The sequence below is a fragment of the Haliaeetus albicilla genome, chromosome 3 (assembly GCF_947461875.1).
Source record: "Haliaeetus albicilla chromosome 3, bHalAlb1.1, whole genome shotgun sequence".
NCBI classification, from domain to species: domain Eukaryota; kingdom Metazoa; phylum Chordata; class Aves; order Accipitriformes; family Accipitridae; genus Haliaeetus; species Haliaeetus albicilla.
The window spans coordinates 68,800,482-68,823,656 of NC_091485.1; the positions used below are offsets into that span (position 1 = coordinate 68,800,482).

General features: G+C 40.9%; 1 protein-coding gene across 1 annotated transcript in view; it reads left to right on the forward strand.

The window, feature by feature from the left end:
• Positions 1 to 23,175, forward strand: part of TG (thyroglobulin) — a 159,382-nt gene that overhangs the window by 133,868 nt on the left and 2,339 nt on the right. The window contains exons 44-47 of the mRNA XM_069778634.1: positions 2,297 to 2,478; positions 6,796 to 6,903; positions 19,490 to 19,630; positions 20,399 to 20,589. Coding sequence (XP_069634735.1) covers positions 2,297 to 2,478; positions 6,796 to 6,903; positions 19,490 to 19,630; positions 20,399 to 20,589 — 622 coding nt within the window. The remainder of the gene's footprint in view (positions 1 to 2,296; positions 2,479 to 6,795; positions 6,904 to 19,489; positions 19,631 to 20,398; positions 20,590 to 23,175) is intronic.

Genomic DNA, 23,175 nt, shown 5'->3' on the forward strand with positions numbered 1-23,175 from the left:
GTAAGAATAGGGTAAGCAAATCTGATACTTCTGCTAAATGCTCTCCAAATCTCTAATACTTTGCCACCCAGGGACTGCCTAGCCTGATTTGGTCTTTCAGTATTTAATAACCATCAACTGATTTTTTTTTAAATTTTTTTTTAAATTCAAAAACTTGTTCATGAAACTTCATCTTCACCAATTTTGGCATCTGCAAAACCATGTGACAAGGAGTTCCTCAGCTTAACCATGTGTTGTATGATCCTTCTCTGTGGTTTTCAACCAAAATCTTTATTTGATGCTTGATAGGTGATAAGGCAGGGAAGGATCAGTTCCTAGGGTACATAATCAATACCCCAAGGGCTTTTTCTCTCTCTTTTTCTCTGTTTTAAGTATCCATGACAGGTGTAGAATACGGTAACAAATCCATTTAAAAAAATCCAACAAAATGAAAGCATTGCATGAAAGTTACTTCTTTACACCTAAGAGCTTGGGCTCTGCACTGGCATGGAAAAGCATCTGTTCTTATCCATAACTGCTAGCCAAATCCACCAGTTCCAGTCACCAAATGAGAGATTCCTAATTAGACAGCAGCAACGCTTATGCTGGTTAGTAGGGACCTGAACTGATGTGTGCCGAAGCTGATGGAAAGATTGCTTTTGAATTCAGTGAACTTGCAGTCAGGTCTTCAGTAATAGTTTCTATTTCTTGCAGAAAAATCTACGTGTCCTTGCTGCGTTTAAACTGAATGATTTTGCAGGCAAGTGTGCTACACAGTTTCATATGTGGCATTTGTGCACATGAAGTGACGTGTCATGTGTGAGTTGCAGATCTTTTTCGAAGCACAGCTATATTACTAAAACTGGCACCACATGACTCCTTTCATATTGCATGGGCCAAAATCTGGCAAAAGAAGAATTTATTACAAATAAAAGGAAAATTGCCAAGATCTCTTTGGACCTTGGGATATTTGGTAGTGTTTTGAAATCCCTTGTAAAGTCACTTAATCAAAATGCACAAAGCATTAGAGTACGTCAGTCAGGACAGGCCTCAGCCTCAGCAGACAAGGACTTATTTTCCATCTTTCATTTCTGTGAATCTGTTGAAAAGTAATTATTCCCTCTGTACTTTCTGTATAGGGTTGTGGAAAGACCTAGCAGCGTGATGAAGACCAGCTGTGAGCCATCAAAATAATGTATTCAGTAAAGCATCTATGGTAACTGGACTGGGCAGACACCAGCCTATTTTGTATCAGATTGACTGCCCAAAATAATATAAGTGGTTTATTAGATCTTTCTCTCTGGAGTTCTTATACAAAGCTTCAGCCAGCATGCACCTGCAAGGTTCCATCTTTAGAAAGGACTTGTTGCACAGAAAAGTTCAGGTTACCTTTTTTTTCAGGAAGTTGCTCTGTTTCTGAACTTGAAATAAATTCTTTCAAAAAAAAAAAAGTGAAAAGTCTGAATTGATAAAATAAAAAACTTCCTCAAAGAAAGATGTGTTGAAAACTTCCAGCAGTCTTTAGCTTTGGTAAAAAATAAGTTCAGGTATGCAGTTTGGCATAGAAGATGGTCCCTCAGCTATCAGTAATTCTGCAGTGACATGGACACTCTACTCTGGGGCAAAAGCCTTTATGTCTGAAACCTTTCCTGAGGCAGATCTCAGGAAAAAGGCATTTCACTGTAGGTGTCTCTGAAAGGCCCTAGGGTTATGAAGTTTGAAGATCATAGCTGTTACTTGCATTGGGATCTGGAGGAGGGGGATTTCTTTTCCAGGGCTAAGGCAGATATTATTCCAGAAGGGACCTAAATACAGGCCTTGTGGCATTCTTCGTAGGTGCTTCCAGAAGAGGCAGAGTGATATATCCATGAAATGGCGATATGGCATGTTCACTTTCTGGAATTTCCAAAGGAGCAATATCTCCCTCTCTCCCTTCTAGTTTTCCTTCAGGGAGATCATCAGAAAGGCAGCATTGGGCAAACCTACAGTGGAGAACTATTCATGTGGACTACTTCTGTGAGATCCAGAGAGGTTTCTGTAGTATTAGAGCTACATCAGCACAGCATGGTACCTATGATTTGGACTTACTAGATTAGGGATTCAATCCTATAGTTTATTTTGAGGAAGCCAATACTGCTGGCTGGTGACAGTCTTGGGAAAGCAAAAGTAGGACTGTCCCCTACTTCTTCCCCTAGGAATCAGAGATCACAGCAGAGAGGACTCATTCCAGCAGAGGGAGAGCTGAGCCTGTATTGTTCCACTAAAAATGTATATTTTGGTTTTGTTTGTAAATTCCACATATGCATTTTGTTCTCAGAAATTTGAAGAAAGTCAAGGAAGAGCCAACAGCAAAACAGCCTTTTATCAGGCTCTGCAAAATTCTCTAGGAGGAGAAGACTCCAACTCATTGATTGAAGATGCAGCTACGTGGTATTACTCCCTCGAACACTCAACCGATGATTATTCATCCTTTTCCAGGGCTCTGGAAAATGCCACCCGGTAAGAAACTCATCTTACTACAACTGTGTGGTTGGGGTTAAGCAACGTTTGTTTTGCTTATCTCAAGGGTGCATTTATATTCTGAAAAACTTGAGAAATTCTTATGCAAATGAATAGAAAATGGGCAATATGATATCATTTTCCATCAGGTTTCCAATGTCATTGGTAAACAGAAATTGAACTGATTTTTATGCTTTGTGAAAAGTTGGAATTGTCTTTCCTGAACTGTATATTGGATTCAGACTACTATTGCTTCGTATACTCTTTTATGTCAAAGATGTCTTGGTAGTTTGCACACTCTGCATCAAATATTCCTTGAGTCCTCCCATCTCTGTGTCAGTAGAAGAACTGGTAGACTGGCTTTTATTCACAAACAGTCACCTAATTATACAGTTAGATACTTTTCCTAGTTTTTGGAAATTTGGGGAGTGGTCAAGTTTGAAAACTTTGATTTCAACAATTACATTAATTTTTATATTATGAAACCTGAAAAATATATTTGTTCAGAATGTCAGCCTTTCTACAGGTGAGTATCCTGCATAAAACAGTGAAGCATTTGTGAATGTTCAGAAAAGTGGCTCCCAACCCCATTCTGTGCATTGCTAATCTCCATTTTACCCATGACAGAAGAATCCCCTTAAGCTGATACATGTATTTCCTTGACCCTTGTGTAATCATTTATGCCAGCGTGCAGTGATTGTATAATGTCATCCAATCTGCATTTTGCTCCCTTTGTGTATGGTTTCCCATGGTGAGAGAAAGCAGAATCAGGCAATAGGATGCTTCTGTAGGAAGTCTTGTGGAGGTGAAGGGAGAACACATGATATCTGTCTCTTGCCTTGTTTGATCCATCAGGACACACTGTAGACTCACAGTGCCTCCCAGCCTCTTCCAAAGAAAATAGTTGTGAAGAAATATCAGAAGCAGCATGAGCAACTTACATTGCCATACGTTGCCTTGAAACATTGCAGGCAGGGACCATTGGGAAGTGGAAGATGAGCCACCTTCACGTCACCTAGTGTATATGCATAGATTCGACCCTTAATTGGGTGTGGCATCAGGGTCCAGCAGTTCTCAATAACAGTCATTTTGATGAGTTCATTGCCCTGTTGAACTAAGACTCCACAGCAGTCATGACACCTAGGGTAGGCCATAGAGACTGGTGGGTATCTTTAGCTTGAGTCACATGGTGGTTTGGTCTGCAGAGAAGACTGCAGATTTTGCTCTCTCCCCCATGGGCAGCCAGTTTGCTCTAGCCAGTTACAGATCTTGAGCGGGCGGGGTGGGCCTGTTTTTCTGAAAGGAGAAAAACTGAGAAAAATCTCCTTACCTCCTTTTTCCTGCCTCTGTGCAAACTCAAGGGCTGAATGTTTAAGTGGAACAGATTTTCAGAAAATGAATCAAAAAACTCTTTCCCTATTCCTGTCTCTGCTTCATGAGCAGATTCATTATGAAACTTCTTTACATTTCTAAGGTGGTGTGTTTTATAAGCTAGCGGTTTGAGTCCTAGTGTGCCCATCCAAGCGGTTTCACCTCTGTTCTGAACCGAGGCATCATAGCTACAAGCTCCTGGTATCTGCACTGTCAGTGTTACAGCTTTCTGTCCTACTGTGAGCCTCTCCACGAGACCTTAGAGACAAGATTTTCCTTTCAGTCCTCCATCAGAGTTGCAGGGCATTGCTCCAGAGGAGCCTCAAGGAGCAGGAGATGAACAGAAGCCAAGATTCACTTGGAAACCTCTGATCCAAGACAGTGGTGGCCAAATCTGTTTGGGGAAAGTTTCTGGGTGGTCCAGGTGTGCCGGTGCATTGAGGTTGTGAAGTAAACAAGCCAGAAGGCTGTGGCTTAAGCTTTGTGCCATTTATCGAGTCTCGCACCGTGCTGCATTTGCTCTGCCTCGTAGCCTGTCCCAGGGACAGGCCACCCATCATTGCAGCATCTGGGGCCACTGCATGCAGCATGCATGGAAGCGCTGCGGTTCATGAGCATTGAAGCCAGAACTCTTCCTCAATCTCTTTCCATCACCACCATTACCCATGGAGCTATAAATTTTTAGTCAGATCAATAAGGTTTTTAAGTGATAATAAACCACTGAAGGACTTAAATTTTAACCTTTCTTCCCATCCAGAGACACCTCCATAAGGAGCTGTTTTAACACAGGGCTGTCACGTTTGATCATCCATGTTCACCCCAAGGCTCAGCATGGTGCAAACACTGATTTTTGCAAAGCTACAACAGCTAGCACACTGCTCGCTCGCAGCAAGAATGTGATACACAAATAGCTCCTCTGGCTCTCAGCATCTGAGCACCCCACAGCAGCCTCATGGGCATAGGGATTACCTGCTTTTTTATGATAATGAGGCAAATGACTTGGCTAAGGAAAGAGGTGAATGGCTTAAAGAGTGACCATGAGCAAGGCGAAGGATGAGTAGTGAAACCAGGGCATCTGGTGATAATCCTTTGCTTTAAACACTTTGGAAATTTCTTCAGCTACAGCAGAAAGGGAGGGGGGACAGCAGTTACAGAATGACCATCACCTACATCAGTATCATATACACGGTGGAGAAAAGAGGGGTTTGGTTCTGCTTTTTTGGTGGTTGGTTGGGTTTTTTTTTTTGTTTTGTCTTGTTTGGTTTTTTTGTTAACAAAAAACTTACTACTGGCATAGACGTGTAACCCAAGAAAAGTTCTATGTCAGGAAGTTATAATGAATTGCTAAAGTTTTAACAGGATTATAAAGTGTGAGGAACCAACATAAGTGGTTGTTATAAAATACATACATTGTGCATATTTTGTGGTTTTAAAATATTTCCACTTTTAAAACTGTTTTAGCTGCAATTCTCTGGTATTTTTCCCAGGTATAAAATGAGTCTTTTTTTTTTTTTTTTTTTTTTTTTTTTTTTTTTTTTAAACTCTGGTACTACATGCCTGTAAGAAAGAGACATTTTATTTTTGTGGTTACTATTTTTTTTAATTTTTTTTTTATTTCCACAGAATAGCTGACTTTTGCCCCCCATAGCACCAACTGAGAATCAGTTTTAAGTGGTGAAATGTATCTCAAAGCATTTCTCAAGAGCCAGTGCTCTCTACAGACTCCCTAGTTTTCAAAGACCATCTGCTCCTCTAAAACCCCATGCTGGTAGGCATGTGAAGAACAGTAATTTTAATTTCATATGGGTGTTGTCAACCATAACTGTCAAAGAGTATTGTGGTCAGTCAGCCCATAGCTTGTGGTCTCACAGATGGGCTTAAAATAAACTCTGCTGAACAAAGATAGCTACCCAAACAGTGCCTTTCATAATCACACCAGTTAAATATAGCAGTGTGTTTTTATGCTTCTCTGGCACTGTTCTTTCTTGCCATCATTCTTTTTTTACCTACCAAGTTTGAAAAAGCAGCTACTGTTTCAGATTCACTAGACTGAGAACTGAAACCTCCCACTTCCGCAGCAGATATGTTTGTGTGTGCTGAGTCTTTGGGCACATGTAGAATGAGAAGTGATGATACGTGTATATAGAATATTGCCTTGAGGAATCATAATGGGATATCTTGCAGTAAGGTGTCCTGTTTTCTGCCTGCCCCTCTTGAACTGCTTGTGCTCCTTCCAGCTACTGCCTACCCCAACTTCTAGCCCCGCTTCTTGGGGCAATGGAAGCTGGGAAGCTTTGGCTACATTTGATTCACTCATACCTTTTTGCATTGCAATACCTGGTGATAAATTTAACTATCTCATTGTACTCTTCTTGTTTAACCTTTCTCTCCCAGACGTACTGCACCAGATATTCCATGCTGATGAGCCCTGCCAAGGGCCCTGCAGGATATCTCCAAAAGTGGTCTCTTACCTCTTCTAGCTCTGGAAACTCTACCCCAAAAAATAACACAGTTCCAAATGCAGAAATGATATTATTGATGCTTAACCCAGGAAATGTATAAGTCCTTCTACTAGATGCCATCGCAACCTAGTGGTGCCAGAAGGAGTTTTATATTATTACAAGCATGGGCCCCCATAAACTAGAGTAAAATGGGATTGGTTTTTTGGCTGGGATACTCCTTATGTGCTAGATCTGGTTTATTTAGTATCATTACCATTGTTCAACACTCCATAAACCAGCAATTTTAGTGAATTCTAAGCTGTACTGAACTCCTAGAGGGCGAATGTGGTTTCCCTCAGTGGACTTGAAGGCAGAGATGTGAGCTGTTTTGGAAAATTTAAAGAACACTATCAATATAGAGAGAGGTCTGTTGGTTGTGGGTTTTTTTCTTTCCTTTTTTCTGTTATGTGACTGTGTCTGTTCCCTGCTCCTCCTTTTTTATCAGTGACCAGTTTATCACGTGTCCCATCATAAGCATGGCCAGTCACTGGGCTGCTGCCTCCAGAGGAAATGTCTTCATGTACCATGTACCTGAGAGCTCCTCGCAGAGCAGGTAAGAAGGCATATTTTATTATGTTTCTTGGATTTAGAGTTTTCAAAACCAGGGCTGTCTGCTTGGGCACCCTGTAGAGTAAATGGATAGATGTAGGTACCTCAAATAAACAGTTCAGATTAACAAAGGACTGAGTGGGCTCTAATAGATTATTTCTTTCCATTGACTGTATAGGAATGCTGTTTCTGAACTGAGGCACTTCAAGTTAGATGTCTAAATTAGGTTTCCCTTTTTCAACTTACCTACCTTTGCCAGTTCCTGATAGCCTTTTAGGTTCCTACTTTATATCTGATAAATCGCCCACAAAGAACCAGAAGGTAGTCTAAGTCATCAGGAGTCCACAGCTCTCAAGATAAATGGGGTAACATTTTCTAAGGACTCAACATTAATTTAACACTGCCCCCTTTTGAAGTCAGTGCAGTTGTACCACAGTTCCACTGCCTGGCCTTCAGCGTGGACAGGCTCTGGGATTTATTCCCTCCTGCTCCAGCACCGTGATCAGCCGACAGACTGTCTCATGGGAGGGAAAGTATTTTTGAACAAAAGCATTTGCAGACGCAGGCTCTATGTCATCCTTCATGTTAGAAGCTTACTCAAAAAATTTTCAGCAGGAGAAGCTGTATGATATTTTAGACGGAAAGGTCTAAATGCCTGTGGGAGATGCAGATGCCTCGTTCCCTTGGGCGCAGAACAAGCTGGTAGTCAGAGACTATTAAGGTGACCCTCCCTGGTTTTATTTTAGACCCAGCTCCTTCCAGAAGTCAAGATGAGACACAGGTTTGCAGGCAGCGGTCAGCACTTCGGGCTGCGATGTGACGCACGACGGTAGCTCCTGGTCCCTTGCTCTCAAAGGCTGAGTGATCAGAAACTGCAGGGACAGTACCCCCTCCTGTTCCCGAGGTCCACACGTTAGGGCAGCAAATCACACAGGGATGCTTAACTTCTAGCTGTTTCCTCAGTGAGAGAGCAGTGCTTGTCCCCTGCTTCCTTGTCCCTTCAAGATTTTTGAGACCCTTTCTTTATCTTGAGGCTTTCTCCGCCAGGGCTCAGGGGAGGGACAGCGAGATCCTACTGGCACCATCTGATACTGTGAAGTTCCCTGTGAACTACTCTGTATTTTTCCTTTCCTGATAGCGTCGTGAAAAAGCATTTGAAAGAAACCAGCCAAGATCTAGGTTACAGATGAAGGCCATTATGCTGTGGTAACACAGGCGCGCTTTCTTTGTAGCCGAGAAGTTAATCCTCGGGGAGCCGTTATTTCGCTGGCAGCTCCAGCGGGAATGTTCGCAGTGCTCCATTTGGCTACTGATAGGCTCAGATAAGTGACTTTTACAAGGCTCCAAACAGGGCTGAGCTATGGTATGCCAAAAATCTAGCCACACAAAAAGAAAAGATGTGTTCTCAAATTAGCTAGCAAGTTTTCTCTTGCTTTGGAGAATGATAGTGACTCAGTCATCTATGATAAGATCTTATTTGAAAGTAGATGAAATAGTACTTATACAGCTTAGACTCACTGGCTTTGAGGCAGTGATTTTGAATTGATGAGAATTTCCCATTCTATCCAGCCCTATTTAAGATTTCTTTTGTGCTCGTGTTATTTAGCTCTCCTCACGCTCTCCAGTGCAGTAGTAGTTTATGTAGCACTTAGCTACACATTTTATTAATATTTATGTTGTCAGTTGTCTCCTAAGCTAATTACTTTAAATTTTAGTTCAAAACTTATCACTTTGCTTTTTCATAACCCTCTTTAAAAGAACAAACAAAGCCAGTATGCTGTCTGAAACTTGTGGGAACCTGAGGCAGAGGTTCAAATGCCTTAGGCAAAGCCACTTGCAAGGAGAAACAGGCCCAAATTGGTGTGCTGCATTTACATTCTTACTCCTTTCATCTTTAGTCATGCTTAAGTACCATTAAAATAAATGTTTAGGTTACAAAGGGAAGCACTTACACAGAAATTGCAGAATTCAGCTTGTCCGTGTACCAGAGGATCTCATTTGACACTACGACGTGACTACTTATGAAGTGATACCCTCATTTTCCTAAGGGACCACACACTAGGTCCTCTGCTGAATGTGCTGCGAGTTTTTTGTTTAAACGTTGTTGTCATTCATTCCTAAATGAATCTTTCCTTATTCTTCATCCCAGTTTTGCCATGTGACCTCACCCTCCCTACAGCATTCCCCCCTCCATATAGTATACGTGCATTGCAGGCTGTCCAGGGTAGGAGCTTCGCGTGGGAGAGTGGCCTTAACTGCCACAAACCCAGAAACCATCAGTAATCTGAAACCAACAAAACACAGCGTTTGGGATTATTATTGGCGATTTGCCCTACCAGATTCAAACCAATGATGTACATGGAACAGCCTTCAAGTATAGTACAAACTAATCCTGGGGAAAGATCTGGCGAGCATGTCACCAACTCCCAAGGGACTTCCAAGGGAGTAATGAGTCCTGACAGTTCTCAAGCTCTTCTTTGAAAGTTGTGACTCTTCTTAGGAGGAGGAGCAGAGGCAGATACTCTTCCAAGTAACCTACAGCTTAGGCTGGAAGGTAAGATGTGTGGGTTTGAACTTGGTCAGCAGAAGTGAGAATTGAATCTGGGGCCCTGCAAACAGTCTAGCTGTTAAATTCCTGAATAGAAGAACCCTGTTACAGCCATTTCTTTGTGTTAATGAATGCAATAACCAACAGCATGCTTTGCACATAGTAGTCACGTAAAGGATATTCTGTGAGTACACATACTGGATCAGATCTCCCTCAATGTACTGTAGCTGGAGGAACACCTTGTTAGAAATTCCCTATCGCTCATAGGCATTTGACAGAAAAATGATTTCTTGGCCCGTCTGATATTGAATCACATCTTGGTTTCCTGAGATACAGTCCTCTGCTTGTAAAAATGGAAACTGCTACAGTACTATGTCCATAGGGTAACATAAGAGATAAAATAATGGGTTTTTTGGTCTTTGGTGTCTAAATTCTTCCTAAGATATCAGTTTACACAGGATATGGACCTTTCCCTCTTTTTGTTATCTATATCATAAAGATGATGATAATATCATTATATATTATCTATAATAAATATGAATAGCAACCTCACAGGGGTATTGGAAAGAGTACGTTAAAGTAATATTGTGTTCAGATAACTACAACAGTGGAAGACTATTTACTTTTAGGTAAAATATTCTGGCTGGGGAAATGGCCATTCACTAATTAAGATAAGGCACAGTATAGCCACACAGTCTCCAATTTCTACTCTGTTACCTCTCTCCTACTTTATGTGTGTCTCCCAAAATGTGTAACAGAACAGAGAGTTAAAATGCAGAGATGAAAAAGTACTGGTATTTCCTCTTGTTTCACATGGAGCAGTCCAGTCCCTTAATAACTCACAGCAAGATAAACAAGAGGGAGGGAGAAGTCAGCCAGTAAAGACAGTCCCAACTGCAATGATGCGAAGTAGACAAAAAGTTATTAAACAGGGAGGAATTTTTACCAGTAAAAGTCAATTAGCAAAAGTTTGTCTCACAATTGGATGTTTCCAAAATGTATACACATACGCACATTCAAGCACGCATAGATACAGGGGTAGGATTAAAGAGCCCACTCTAAACTGATATCTATGACATATGTGGAAAATCACATAAAGCCACGAACTGACAGTTTTCATATAGATGAATGGATCTTGCAGAGAGCAAACTAATATCTCCTTCCACGTGGTAGCATTCTCCCGAGCTTGGCGTGACACCATGTCTGCTTTAGTCTTCAGTTCCCATTTGAAGAAGGAGCGGGATGTGTAGCCAACTCCTGCATTAATGATCTGTGGTAAAAATATATACATAACCTTGATGCCATTTTCTCACTCTCTTTTTGAGAACACTTAGGCCTTGGAGTAAACATTTATTCTAAACAATGTGGGAGGAATGTGACTGCTCAGCATTCCCTAGGATTAGTGGGGAGGGCTGGAATATAGCTTTAGTTACAGTAAAGAAGTATGTGATAGGAGAAGTATGTTTTGACAAGGATTATATTATTTACTGTACAAAGATTTGCCTTGTTAACCCTTCAAGAGGTTTCTGGGTGATTTTTGCATATTATATGAAGTAGCACTGCTTGCCACACCAGCATATTTTCCAAGTCACACTGTGGTGCCAGATGTGCTGTCTTAAAGACGGTGGATAAAAATCAGTCCTCTGCTCACTGAGAAGGCCAGATCATCAGCTGCAGCAGGATGGCAAAGCATCATTATTGTCATTGAAGGGGTCTAAACTGAGACTTAATGAGGCTCTATCTTATAGTTATTAACATTACCATAATAATTGTCACAGAAGCTTTTGTTAACTGTTGCGTACTGGACAGATTCATCCAAGATTAATGAGCTGCTGTCTGGTTTGAGTCATTTTAGTTGGGGTTGTCTTTACCTCCTGACTATGCGCTCTTGCATACGCTGGTCTGAGTTGTTAAAAGACTGCTCCATGCCAATCCTCACATAGTTGGCTGGATTTTGGTGACACTTTTTATGATTCTTGTAACTGATGGTGAGAGCTCCTGACTGATAAAGAAGAAAAATGTTTCTGTATAAACTACGTGAAGTATTTCTGTTTTCTATTTATTATATATGCTGTGGTAATTTTGGCTATTCTTAATATCTCGTTAATTAAGGGAGATTTTTCCACTCTTCTGATTTTGTTAGAATCATATGCCTGTCCTTTAACCTGTCCACCACTTGTTGTCCACCTGAGGCTCTCCTCCTGACTGTAGTTGTTAATCCATGAGTACCAATACCCCATAGGTTGGGGGGCCACAGCGTCAACTGGGTGCTGTGGAGGCAAACAGAAAACTTCAAAGAAACTCGTCTAAACACAGAAGGCAGTAAGGCACCAGAGAGGTTGTAACAAGACGATAGGATGCACGCTGCCTCCGTAGCTGGGCAGGTACCACAGTCGCCTTAGGTAGCGACATACACTTGCTGCAACAACAGCTTGTCATTTTTCTCTGTCAAGCTGTACTCCCAATCATCTCCTAAAAGTTGTTGTTTTGCTCTTCTTGTTGGAATTGCTTCTCATCCCTCTGGCCCTATCCATTGCGTTACACCAGCTGGAGCTGTGAAAACACTCTCCCACTGATTCAACCACATCATGCCATTCTCAAATCTTTAGACAATTTCTGTGTCGCTAAAGGCTTGAGGTCTAGACAATTTGTTTTTTCTTCCCACAGAGTGGTTTAGGGGCCTTTATCATTCAGTAGATTTTTCAGATTTTGGAAATTAGCCATAAATATGCAAAGGCAAAGTACCAAGCTCAGAAAAAAGCAGAAATCAGCTTTAAGTTAACCAAAATTCAGCTAAAAGACTCGGAAAAGTACAAAGCAATTTTTGGAACTGCATGCACTGCACTGCATCAAGTTGTTCCCACAAAATGTAATCTAGAAGATAAGCACAAAGTCCATATATCTAGAGAGATCTTCCTTTGTGCTCTGGGGTCTTTGGATGGACTCATCACCTTTTTAAGGAAATTAATCTATTCATTCAGCTTGGGAGTAGGCATACTGAACAACTGCTTGAATTTCTGTTCCCCAAAGATGCACTCAGGCTTCATCATGCCTATTACTAGGTTCTTAATGCACTAATTCCCTGACAAAATTCTCTAATCTGTGTTATTTTGTTTTTCAATTAATATGAGCTTTCAGGTTCTTGAATTTATTATCTGCTACTTCAGTTTTATTTTCTTCAGTTGGCACAGCTATAATGCAAAGTAGAACATTGCGTGTATTGGGAGTAATCCAGGTGAAAAAGACACAGCAAACTCCAGGATACTTCTGCAAGTCACATGTATCTATAGGGCTTTTTTGGTGCAAAGGTGGATAAACTTGGCAGTTTATTCTCTCAGGAGTTAAGCTTTTTCCATATGTCCTGATTTTCCTGAAAAGAAGAAAGAAAGAAAAATGTTCATCTGTTTTTCACATGCTTTCCCCCATTTGTCTGGCAGGACTTTGTAATGTGAGGAGACACAATGAGCCAAATGCATCCCTAGAACTGCAGAGGTCACACCAGGCCTTACATTGGCTCATTAAATTTCTATAAATATCCAGCTATCCTTTGCATTTTTTTCTCTCTGCAATCATGTACCATTTCCTTTTCTAAGATGTGTGGTGATATATAATTTTTTTGTAAATTATTTTTGCTTATCATTGACATGAACATTTCGGTCCAGGCGAAGTGCAGTGTTGGTAGGCTGCTCCTCTCCGATGACATGGATGAGATGGTGCCTGTTAACAGCTTAAGGTATTTGATCGCACTCTGCAAATCTGCTGGTATTAATATGAAGAGAATGTAGATGTGTGCAAACAACCATAATTAGTACTTCCAATACTCCCTGGAAAAATTAATTTTAGATTTATTTATTGAAAATAAACACAGAAATAGACCACAAGATCATGCAGTCAGTGGTGTTTTATATATAAATCATATCCTCTTCTCCAGGCACATGGTTGTTGTGAAATCTTATCTTGACTCAAATCAGCAGATTTATCACCAGCTCTGTGAGTCTGGATTTCATCTATGCTGTTGAATCCTATCAGCGTGTAAATGACCTATTCTCACTAAACCCAAGTGACAGTGGATAGGCGTTTTGTTTTGTTTTCCTAGTTCCTAGTGATAGGCCAATGGGATACTGAACGGGGTCTTGAATATGAGGCTAGGAACTCTAAACCGTGATCCCATCTCTAACACAACTCCTTTCACAGAATTGTTAGAATGAGCAGTTATGCTCATAAAAGTTTACATTTAAAGCATTAATGGTTTTCTTATCTCACAAATCTGTTGCAGATCACCAATATCTGCTAAGTTTCGTGACTAACATGAGCTTGAGTATACTGTTTCTTCTACATGTCTCGGACAATCATTGTAGCTGGAACAAAATGAACAGATCTCTTTATTTCATCTCCTGAAGAGACTGGGTTGCAATGCTCTAGCTGAACTGAAAGATTTGTGCAGGCGTTGAAGAAGGAGTTGCCCGGTAGACCATTTATGACTAATGATACTACGGTCCCCAATGTGATGGGGCTGGGAACTTGAGCCTCTGAAGTTATCTGCTTAGGTTTTGGGTTTTGCTAGGCTTAGCTTACCGGGCTATGTAGCCTGGCTTCATATCACATAGGGTAATGAGAATTCTGGCCAACATCTCTGATCAAAGCTGGGGGACACTGAAGATCATTTGAGAGTGTAGTGGGTTGACCCTGGCTGGATGCCAGGTGCCCACCAAAGCCGCTTTATCACTCCCCATGCTCAGCTGGACAGGGGAGAGAAAATATAATGAAAGGCTCATGGGTGAAGGTAAGGACAGGGAGAGATCACTCACCAATTACTGTCACGGGCAAAAAAACCTTGACTTGGGGGAGTTAGTTTAATTTATTGCCAATCAGACCAGAGTAGAGTAATGAGAAATAAAAGCTACATCTTAAAACATCTTCACCCCACCTCTCTCTTCTTCCTGGGCTCAACTTCACTCCCAATTTTCTCTACCTACCCACCCCCACAGTGGTGCAGGGGGACGGGGAATGGGGGTTGGGGTCGGTTCTTCGCACGTTGTCTCTGCCGCTCCTTCCTCCTCAGGGGGAGGACTCCGCACTCGTCCCCTGCTCCAGCATGGGGTCCTCCATGTGCTGCAGGTGGAGATCTGCTCCCCCGTGGACCTCCCTGGGCTGCAGGGGGACAGCCTGCCTCACCGTGGTCTTCCCCACGGGCTGCAGGGGAATCTCTGCTCCGGTGCCTGGAGCACCTCCTCCTCCTCCTTCTGCACTGACCTGGGGGTCTGCAGGGCTGTTTCTCTTACATATGCTCACTCCTCGCTCCCGCTGCAGTTTTTCCCCCCACTTCTTAAACATGTTCTCCCAGAGGCACTACCACCGTTGCTGATGGCCTTGGCCTTGGCCAGCAGTGGGTCCGTCTTGGAGCCGGCTGGCATTGGGTCTGTCAGACACAGGGGAAGCTTCCATCAGCTTCTCACAGAGGCCACCCCTGTAACCTCCCACCTACCAAAACCTTGCCATGCAAACCCAATACAGGATTTTTCAGGCTTGGGCTTGAGAAATATGGTTGCTAGCCTATATTTGTTCCAAACTTATCATTCATTTAAAAAAAATAACCAAAACCCCAGAATGCCAAAACAGTATCCCTTGTAAAAAAAGGGAGTGCTTGTGTCATAAAATGTCAGTAGATTGAGTATAAAATTGTATAAAAAGGAGTATGAAGAAAATTGGCTAAAATTGTTTGTATGAATGAAGATAGAATGAATTTTGAAGTGAAAATATCAATTAATCCTCCCACATACTATTTAAGATGTGGTGTCAGGTTCTTCAGTAAGCTTTACGTTTCCATTTGTGTGGTTCTCATGCCTAGTTATCAGTAAAAAAATTTAAAGCACAGAAAGAAAACGAAACTCATGGCCACACATTAGTTTCGTGTTCTAGACCATATATATTAGAAAAGCATTCTGTTAATAGTTATCTGTGCTTTATGAGGACTAAAATATCTGTCATTATTAGTCAATACAGCTAAAATGATTGATAAATAAGTAACCCTTTGGTATGTTCACTAATGACAAACTGATTCTTCTTCAGCTTGCTTTTTCTTCCTGGGTAATTTACAGATAATTCTGGCTGAACTCTAGCTAGAGTTAAGTTTATCTTCTTACTTTTAATTTTAAATGATTGGATAGCAGTGGGAAGTTTGGTATTGTATAGGATGCCATTTGAATTTTGAGTTAATTTACATTGGCTTCTATCTGTGTGTAGAGTTTTAAAAAAGAACCAAAAACTACATTAAGCCAACTAAGAATAGAAGCTGTGACTCAAACGGCTTTGAGATTAGTTGAAATCATTACATTGGGACACTAAGGACTATTTTTAAATGAAAGAAAAAAAAAAAGAGAAGTGTTAGGCTACAGTCAGTCATTAATCATCAAAATGAGTTTCCAGTTTTAAATAATTAGACAGATCTAGGACAAGGACAAAGTTCAAAATGAGATGTATGTCCTAATTCGCAATGGATCATTGTGTGAGGTCTCTGCAGCTCCACCTCTAAGTTGTTCATTCAGTCCTCATGTAAAATAACATGGTGGTCTGCCAGATCATATTCTGTTCTGCCTGCCATGATTATGGATAGCCATTAATGCCAATTCCATTTTGCAAACAAAATTTTTGAGGATTTCTGGGTTGTTGTTGTTTGAATTGTGTTGGGTTTTTTTCTTTTTTTTTTTTTTTTTTTTTACTGTTCCAAAAGCTTGTGGTTAAGATATTAACTTCAACTGTTGGAAATCTGGATTTACATTTATGCTCTGTTTGATTTGGAACAAGAATTTGAACCAAATCAGCCGTAACCTGGGTGTTTTGTTCTAAATTCTGACCTTCTCATCTTTTAATCTTCCCTGTTGAACCTGTTCTTTGTATGCAAAAGTAACCACAGTTCTATAGAAAGAGCAGTGGAGTATCTGATGGCTAAGAAATCACTTTCTCTCTCTTACTTGGAAAACTTTAAATGGAAACTCCATCTCAGGCTTAAGGAAAATTTTCTCAGAACTAATACCTTCCCAATTAAATGGGTTGGCACTGTATAATGAAAAATCCCAGCAAGTGATATTTCAGGGTCTGCTGTTAAATTATTGGCTATGAATTTCACAAAGTTTCTGATTTTACCACCAGTTTTTCTGTAAACTGGATAACTGAACTCCAGTAGTGCCTCCTTCTGAAGTGAAATAATAATTCTTCAAGGGGAGCTCACTTTAGTGTGAACAAAGTGGTAGGGTCTGGCTCCTGGCTTCCCCATGGCTCAATTTACCAGAGTGTCATACTGTCACACAAGAAGAGCTGTGAGTCTCTTTCTAAAAAAGTTGACATCTTAAATAGAAAGGTGTACGCAGAAGATCTGAAGCGATACCTTTGCATGAAGTACTAGTCCCGTGAAGTCACCAAAGCCAAGATTTCATCCTTACATGTAACTACATTCACCGCTGTTATTAAAATTGCAGATCTGTTCCTTGAAAAGGGACTTCTGTAGGGGAAGTTAGTTGCTATTAGTTTGTATTCGGTAAAAACACTTTCCAAATCCCTTTCATCATTGTCTCTGCAGTCGTCCCTTTTATCAAACTGTCCTCTGAAGTCCAGCAGTTGCTGGGCTCTACATTTCCCTCTTTAGAGTTGATGCTGTTGAGTCACCTATATGGCACCCTGGGGTATCAGGAGTGCAGCTGGGAAATGAAAACCTCCCTGCAGAGCTAGCAGTGTACAACAGCAAAGCTATATGTGCTTGTCTGTCGCTCCTCTCTTTCCCTCACTACACTTTTCTTCCAGTGAAAAAACTGTCACTACCTGGTGCTAGCTTGAGTATGCTCAGAGCTCCTACAAGACTCCAAACCCCTTGTTTGGGTATTTCTGGCCCTTTTGCCCTCACTCCTCTCTGGCAGCAACGGATAATGATCCAAGTTTGAGGGAGGAGACAGAAATGTTCCCCTGATAGCGGCCACCTAGATGTTTCACAGTGGTCTTTACTGCTTTTCTGTGTGTGTGCCTGTTTCCCCTCTTAACCTTATGTTTTCGTTCTCATCCTCTTACTGTTGATACTCACTGGCCAGTGGTAATATCAACCAGAAATGTTGAAAGCAGCCCATGAAACTGTAGTTTTGTATGACTTTATGTCTCTGTCTCAAACCCATTCCAGTTGTACAAATAATTTCAATCCTAGTAAGTTCACTGTTCAGGAGTTTGCTGAATTTTAGTTTGGGCTGTGACCTTAACAGTTTTCACCTCTAGAAACATGCAGGCTGAGAACACAAGTCTCATTTGGAGGGAAACCCTCAGTCTCAGCTCACTCGTTTTAGATTTAGAGCTAAGTTCACCTCTGCTATGCCTTCCCTAACTGGGTCCATTTGTCCCTTCATTGCATCTCAACTAATTTCATGTCCTCTCTTCTATTCAAAAGTGACTCTTCATTGAAAAGAAAATAGCTCCTTTAAGTATATAGTACCTTTGCTGCAATACTGACACTAAACATTGCTGTAATATTCTGGGCCAAGCAAATTATTTTTAAAGCAAAATTATTAAACTATGATCTTGTTAATCCTTCTATAAACATTTGGGGAAGAAAAATATGCTTTAATCTTGTTTCAGTTCTACATTTTTATGGTGAATAATCTGTGAATAATTCACTTTCCAGATGCAAAGTATTACTGAGGTATTATGATAAGACTAAGGAAAATACAACCAAAGATGTATTTCATTTAAAGGGTTGTGTGTTTGTTTTTCAAAATAGAGGCTTTGGTGCCACCACTCATAAAATGTAAAGGAGTCATCTTGCTTTCAGCCCACCTGCCCATAATGGTTTGAATGACAAGCCTTGTTCCATTAGAGGTAGTATCAGCATCGTACCAATGCTGCTGTCCAAAGAAAAAAATAGTTTCAGGGGTGCCACCTTTTGACAACAACCTCTGCAGCCACTGTAGATGAAATCTTGCTGAGTGGTTCTGGGATTTGTTTATTCCTGCCTGACATCTGTTCCTTCTCCCAGGTTTCCTGATGCTGTCTGCCTTCATGCAGCATTTAACGGAGTCAGTAAGACTTTTGTCTAAATGTGGGATACAGAAAACACAGTTGGACCATACCAGAAATGTCTCCTTCTGAGCTGTGGTTCAGAGCTACATGTTGAGCATAGTTTAGTTATAATTTTCTTAGTAGAAGTTGGCCACTGTTTTTCCGCAGGACTTGAAGATGTTGAGTTGTGTAACCTTTGTTATTAGGTCCTACAAGTGATGTTGTCTTGCCTGGCCAGTCTTGTCTCTGAATTGTTGAAATATTCCTTATTATATATGTTAATTATTACATGGAACTACACAATTGTTCTTTCTTAAATCTGATCTAAGTGATTACCTCGAGCTGTTTTGACTTGACTGCCATATAAAACTTGGGGAGAACAGACTGTATGAACCAAAACTACCCAGCCAGCAGAGAAATTGGATTAAAACTATGTCTAAGAGAAGTCTTCATAAACATCTCCTATTACATCTTTCCTTATCCAAAGATTTGGGGCAGAATCCTGGCCCCAATGAAGTCAATGGAAAAACTCCAACTGCTGTTAAGAAGGGCCAGGGTTTTATTCCAAGTCTGTGAAATAAACCATAATTAACCTTCCATCATGGCTGCCAGATTCCATGTCACCACTTGCTTCCACTTTCTGAATTTAATTTTAGTGAAAAATCTGTACAAAACTTAAGAGGCATTTAAGGAATAGCCAAGTGGCTTTCTGCCTCTATCACTTTCTTTTATATGCCCACTTAATTTAGAAAATGTGCCCTGCTGTCTTCCACAATTTCCTCTTGTAACAAATGTTAAAGACCCTGCATTAACTTAATCGCAAATTCTCTTGTTATTGCTTGCTCTTCTTTTATGTTCTAATTTAAAGAAGCCCCACAGCTCACCACATTCTAATTAATGGTCATTAATTATTTAAAACTTTGCTTTATTCTCTGAATTAAATTATCTCCCTTTCCCCCCAAATAAATAAATGATGGTTTTAATTGTCTGTATATAAATATTTTTTTAGTTCAGGTCAGGAACTCTTGCTGGATGTTCAGTATGCATTTGGACTGCCATTCTACCCAAACTATGAAGAACAATTTACTCTGGAAGAAAAGAGCCTTTCCTTGCAAATTATGCAGTATATCTCCAATTTTGTAAACTCTGGGTAAGTATGTGACATTTAAAAATTGCTATGATTGCAGAGGGGGCAAGGAATAGAGAGAATATAGTCCAGATCCTGCCCTCACTCAAGTAGCCTCCATTTTCTCTAGCAATTTGTAATCCTACAGAGGGGGCTTTAGTCAACACTGTTGGAAAGTCATGGCCAAGTTGTCAAGCAGATACCAAAGATCTGTAGTATGACACTTCGCTAGAAGTAACAGGAATTTTATCTCCATGGAGCAGCTGCAAATTCTACTTAAATATATGGGACTACAAAGGCCTTGGTGTTGTTTCCAGAGCTTAGTTCTAGGACCGCAATTCTGAAGTCTCTTGGCTGAGAGTTTCCTTATTCCCAGAAGAAAGGGGAAAGCACATGAAGACACAGTGCACCCTTTGCCAACTACTCTGTGAATAACCCTCAGCTTTACTGTGCTGTGGGTGCTCGAGAATGAGGAGTATCCCCGGAAAGCTACTGTGGGCACTGTGACTCTATGTGCTTTTTAGAATACCTTGGGTTGTTTTGGGACCGAGGGCTGTTGAGGCTGTTCCTAAGCCTGTGTCTATACAGGTTCTGTGAACCTGTTCCTTAGGAAGTGAACCAGACTGACAAGTTACTGTCAGATGAGACACAGTGGATGATTCACCAGACTTGACAGAATTTGAACTCTGCTGGTCAGAGGGACTGGCTACACATTTCCTTCACCTAGCCGATCTCCTGCATTTTACTGTTCATGACATTGTTTTCTAATGATCATTTCTCCTGTTCCCTTAGAAATCCAAACTACCCTCATAGTTTCTCAAGAAGAATGTCAGGGGTGATGCCCCACTGGCCTATGTATCTGTCAAATGATGACAGCGATAACTACAAGGAGTTCACTGTTTCCTTGCTGACTCGTAAAGGATTGAAAAAAGCAGACTGTTCTTTTTGGTCTGATTATATCAGAAGACTGAAAGCATCCACAGGTAAGCAGAGTGTTTCCTGTCATTAAATAAAACCTAAATTCTCTGCTTAATGTTTTCCTCTGACTGTAGTCCTGTTATATCAGTGTGGAAAAATACTCTTCATAAATTAAACATCTTGCATTGTCCAGGGTATATAGTCAAGACTCTCCGGAGACCGAAAGGCTGCAACACTAAACAAATTTATTTTATAGCAGATAGTGTATAATAAAGTTTCGTTGTCCTGGGGTTAGACCTAGGGAAATATTCCTGCAGTGATGATAGAAGATATGATGAAGCTGTATCTTCTAATAGTTTGCTCTCTATTTGCAGTCATAATATAGACTTTGACTAAACTGGAAGACTAGGTATATGGGCCTCTTTTGTCTACTGAAAGCACCTAACATGAGAATGTTGAGATTCATATGACTTAGGAGAAGCGCAATAACTTCTATCCACTGTAAAGTTGTAACTGAGGCTTTAGATATATCTCATTATGGATCCTGCATGCTTTGACTTCACACTAGATAAGTTTCTTTGGTTTTTTTATAGCTGTGCTGGTTATGTCCCTTGTATTTCTCCTTTGTCTCCATAAATTACCATGCAGCTGTGAGATTCCTTCAATTTTTCTTAATTTTTAGGACAGTAAAACCAACTCTGCTGAGATTTCAATCTGCTCCTCTGTCCTGAACTCTCAATTCATTCTGGTAAATAAACTCCCCTTCATGTCTGTGTATCTTATAAATTAATTTGGATAGCCTCAAGAAAAGCAAACAAAACGATCCCTTTCTGGCATTCAGAGATGTTTTGAATTATTCTTGGAGGCCTGCAAGCTTACAAGTGTTTTTTATGTCCTAAAGACTCATCTTCACAGTGAACACAGTCCAGGTCCTTCCTGCTTTGCGGGCAGCTGCACTTCTGGGAACAAAATGTACTCTCCAGCAAACCAAGATACCCAGGATATCTATGCCTGACAGACCACTTCCAATGGACTGAGGCTGATGTTTGCGCGACACAAAACTATAACGCCGCAGAACCATCAAGTTGGTGGTTCTGATACAAACACAAAGCATCAATGCTCTTGTTCAGGAGGCAATCTGAATCATTACTCATGGTCTTTCTTCAAAAGTGGACTCCAGATTTTGCTGTAGGCCTTTCAATCAGTTTCCTGGTATCCCTCAATGTCTTTCAAGCTCAGAGGAGATTTTTTGGTCTCTCTGATGGCTTTCTGCTGGTCGAGAAATTCCTAATTTGCAAAGCTTGATTCTGATGTTTAAACAGTCCTGGGTATAGCTTCTGCATCTTTTGGGACTTCATCTGGCAGCATTATGGCTGTGTAATGCCAGACTGAGTGGAAGTCCCAGTTCTGGCAGAACGACTGTTGGCCAAGCACCACGGACAGAGGCTCTTCCCGGCTCTTACAGAAAATCCCCCCAAAAGTGGGAAAATATCTACCAGGGCAGATTGGTTTTGAAATGGAGAAGGTTTAAAACCATCCAAACTGGCATAAGAACACAACAACATTTGTGTATGGCTCAGTCCGAAGGTCTGCCTAGCTCAATATCCTGCCCTCGTCAGTGGCCAAAACCAAATACTTGAATGTTAAACATGAAAATTGAGAGAGGGAGAGAAAAACACACTGAGAGAGTTCACAAATGAGCCAAATTTTTGAAAACAAGCCACACAGTGTGAGATTTATGGAGTATAGATTGTCAAGGAGAAGGTTTAAAAAGTACATGTCAACATGTTATTCTGCAAGCAGAAGTGAGTACGCCCTGCCTGCTCTTCAAGCCAGTATTTGATTGGCCTCAGCACCATGGTAATGCAGCTACACAGTTGACTTTTACCAAATTCCATCTCATAGCAACGTTGGCTTGTCACCTTGGTTCGATAGTCATCTTTAGTCTTATCTCACACTGGAATACTGACACTTCTCATACAACTTCTATTTAAATAGGCATCACATCAAACCCACTTCTGCTCCAGACCTCAGCATGGGGTGGTAACTTACAGAAACTCATGATGTGGGTTTCTTGATAACAATCTGAGCCCACCTCCTGTAAAAAAAGATTCATAATGTTCATCAGTTCAGCTAGAAGGACTGTATGAACTTCAGATGGCTGAACACCCTCAATTTCTTTTTGAGAGGATTTTGTGCTGAAATTCATGCCAAAGCAGTGTCTGTCCATGAGTACAAGTTCATCGCTTGCATCGCTCGCAAAAATTACATTCTGCAGGAGTGGACAAGTGACTGTAGAATGTGTTCAGTCAAAAGAGCTGAAATTTTTTTTTTTTTTTTTTTTTAAAGTCCCTAAACATAACGTTGCTGCTCAGTTGGTGTGCCTCGTGGCACCAGTGGTAGCTTGCTGTACCTCCCTTCACAACTGAAGTACTGCACCTCTGTTCTTACCTGGCCGCTCCAGACTCTGGAGTGCTGCCAGGCTGTCGTATAGGATCCTGGCATGATATTGGATGCTAGATTTGAGAAAGCAATGCTGCAAGCCATTTTTGGATGATGTACCTTGCACTCCATCCTGAGGGGGAGGTATTTGTCAGTCAGCTACTGTGAGATCCGATCTAACACATACTTAGTGGAAAAAAGAGCAGTTT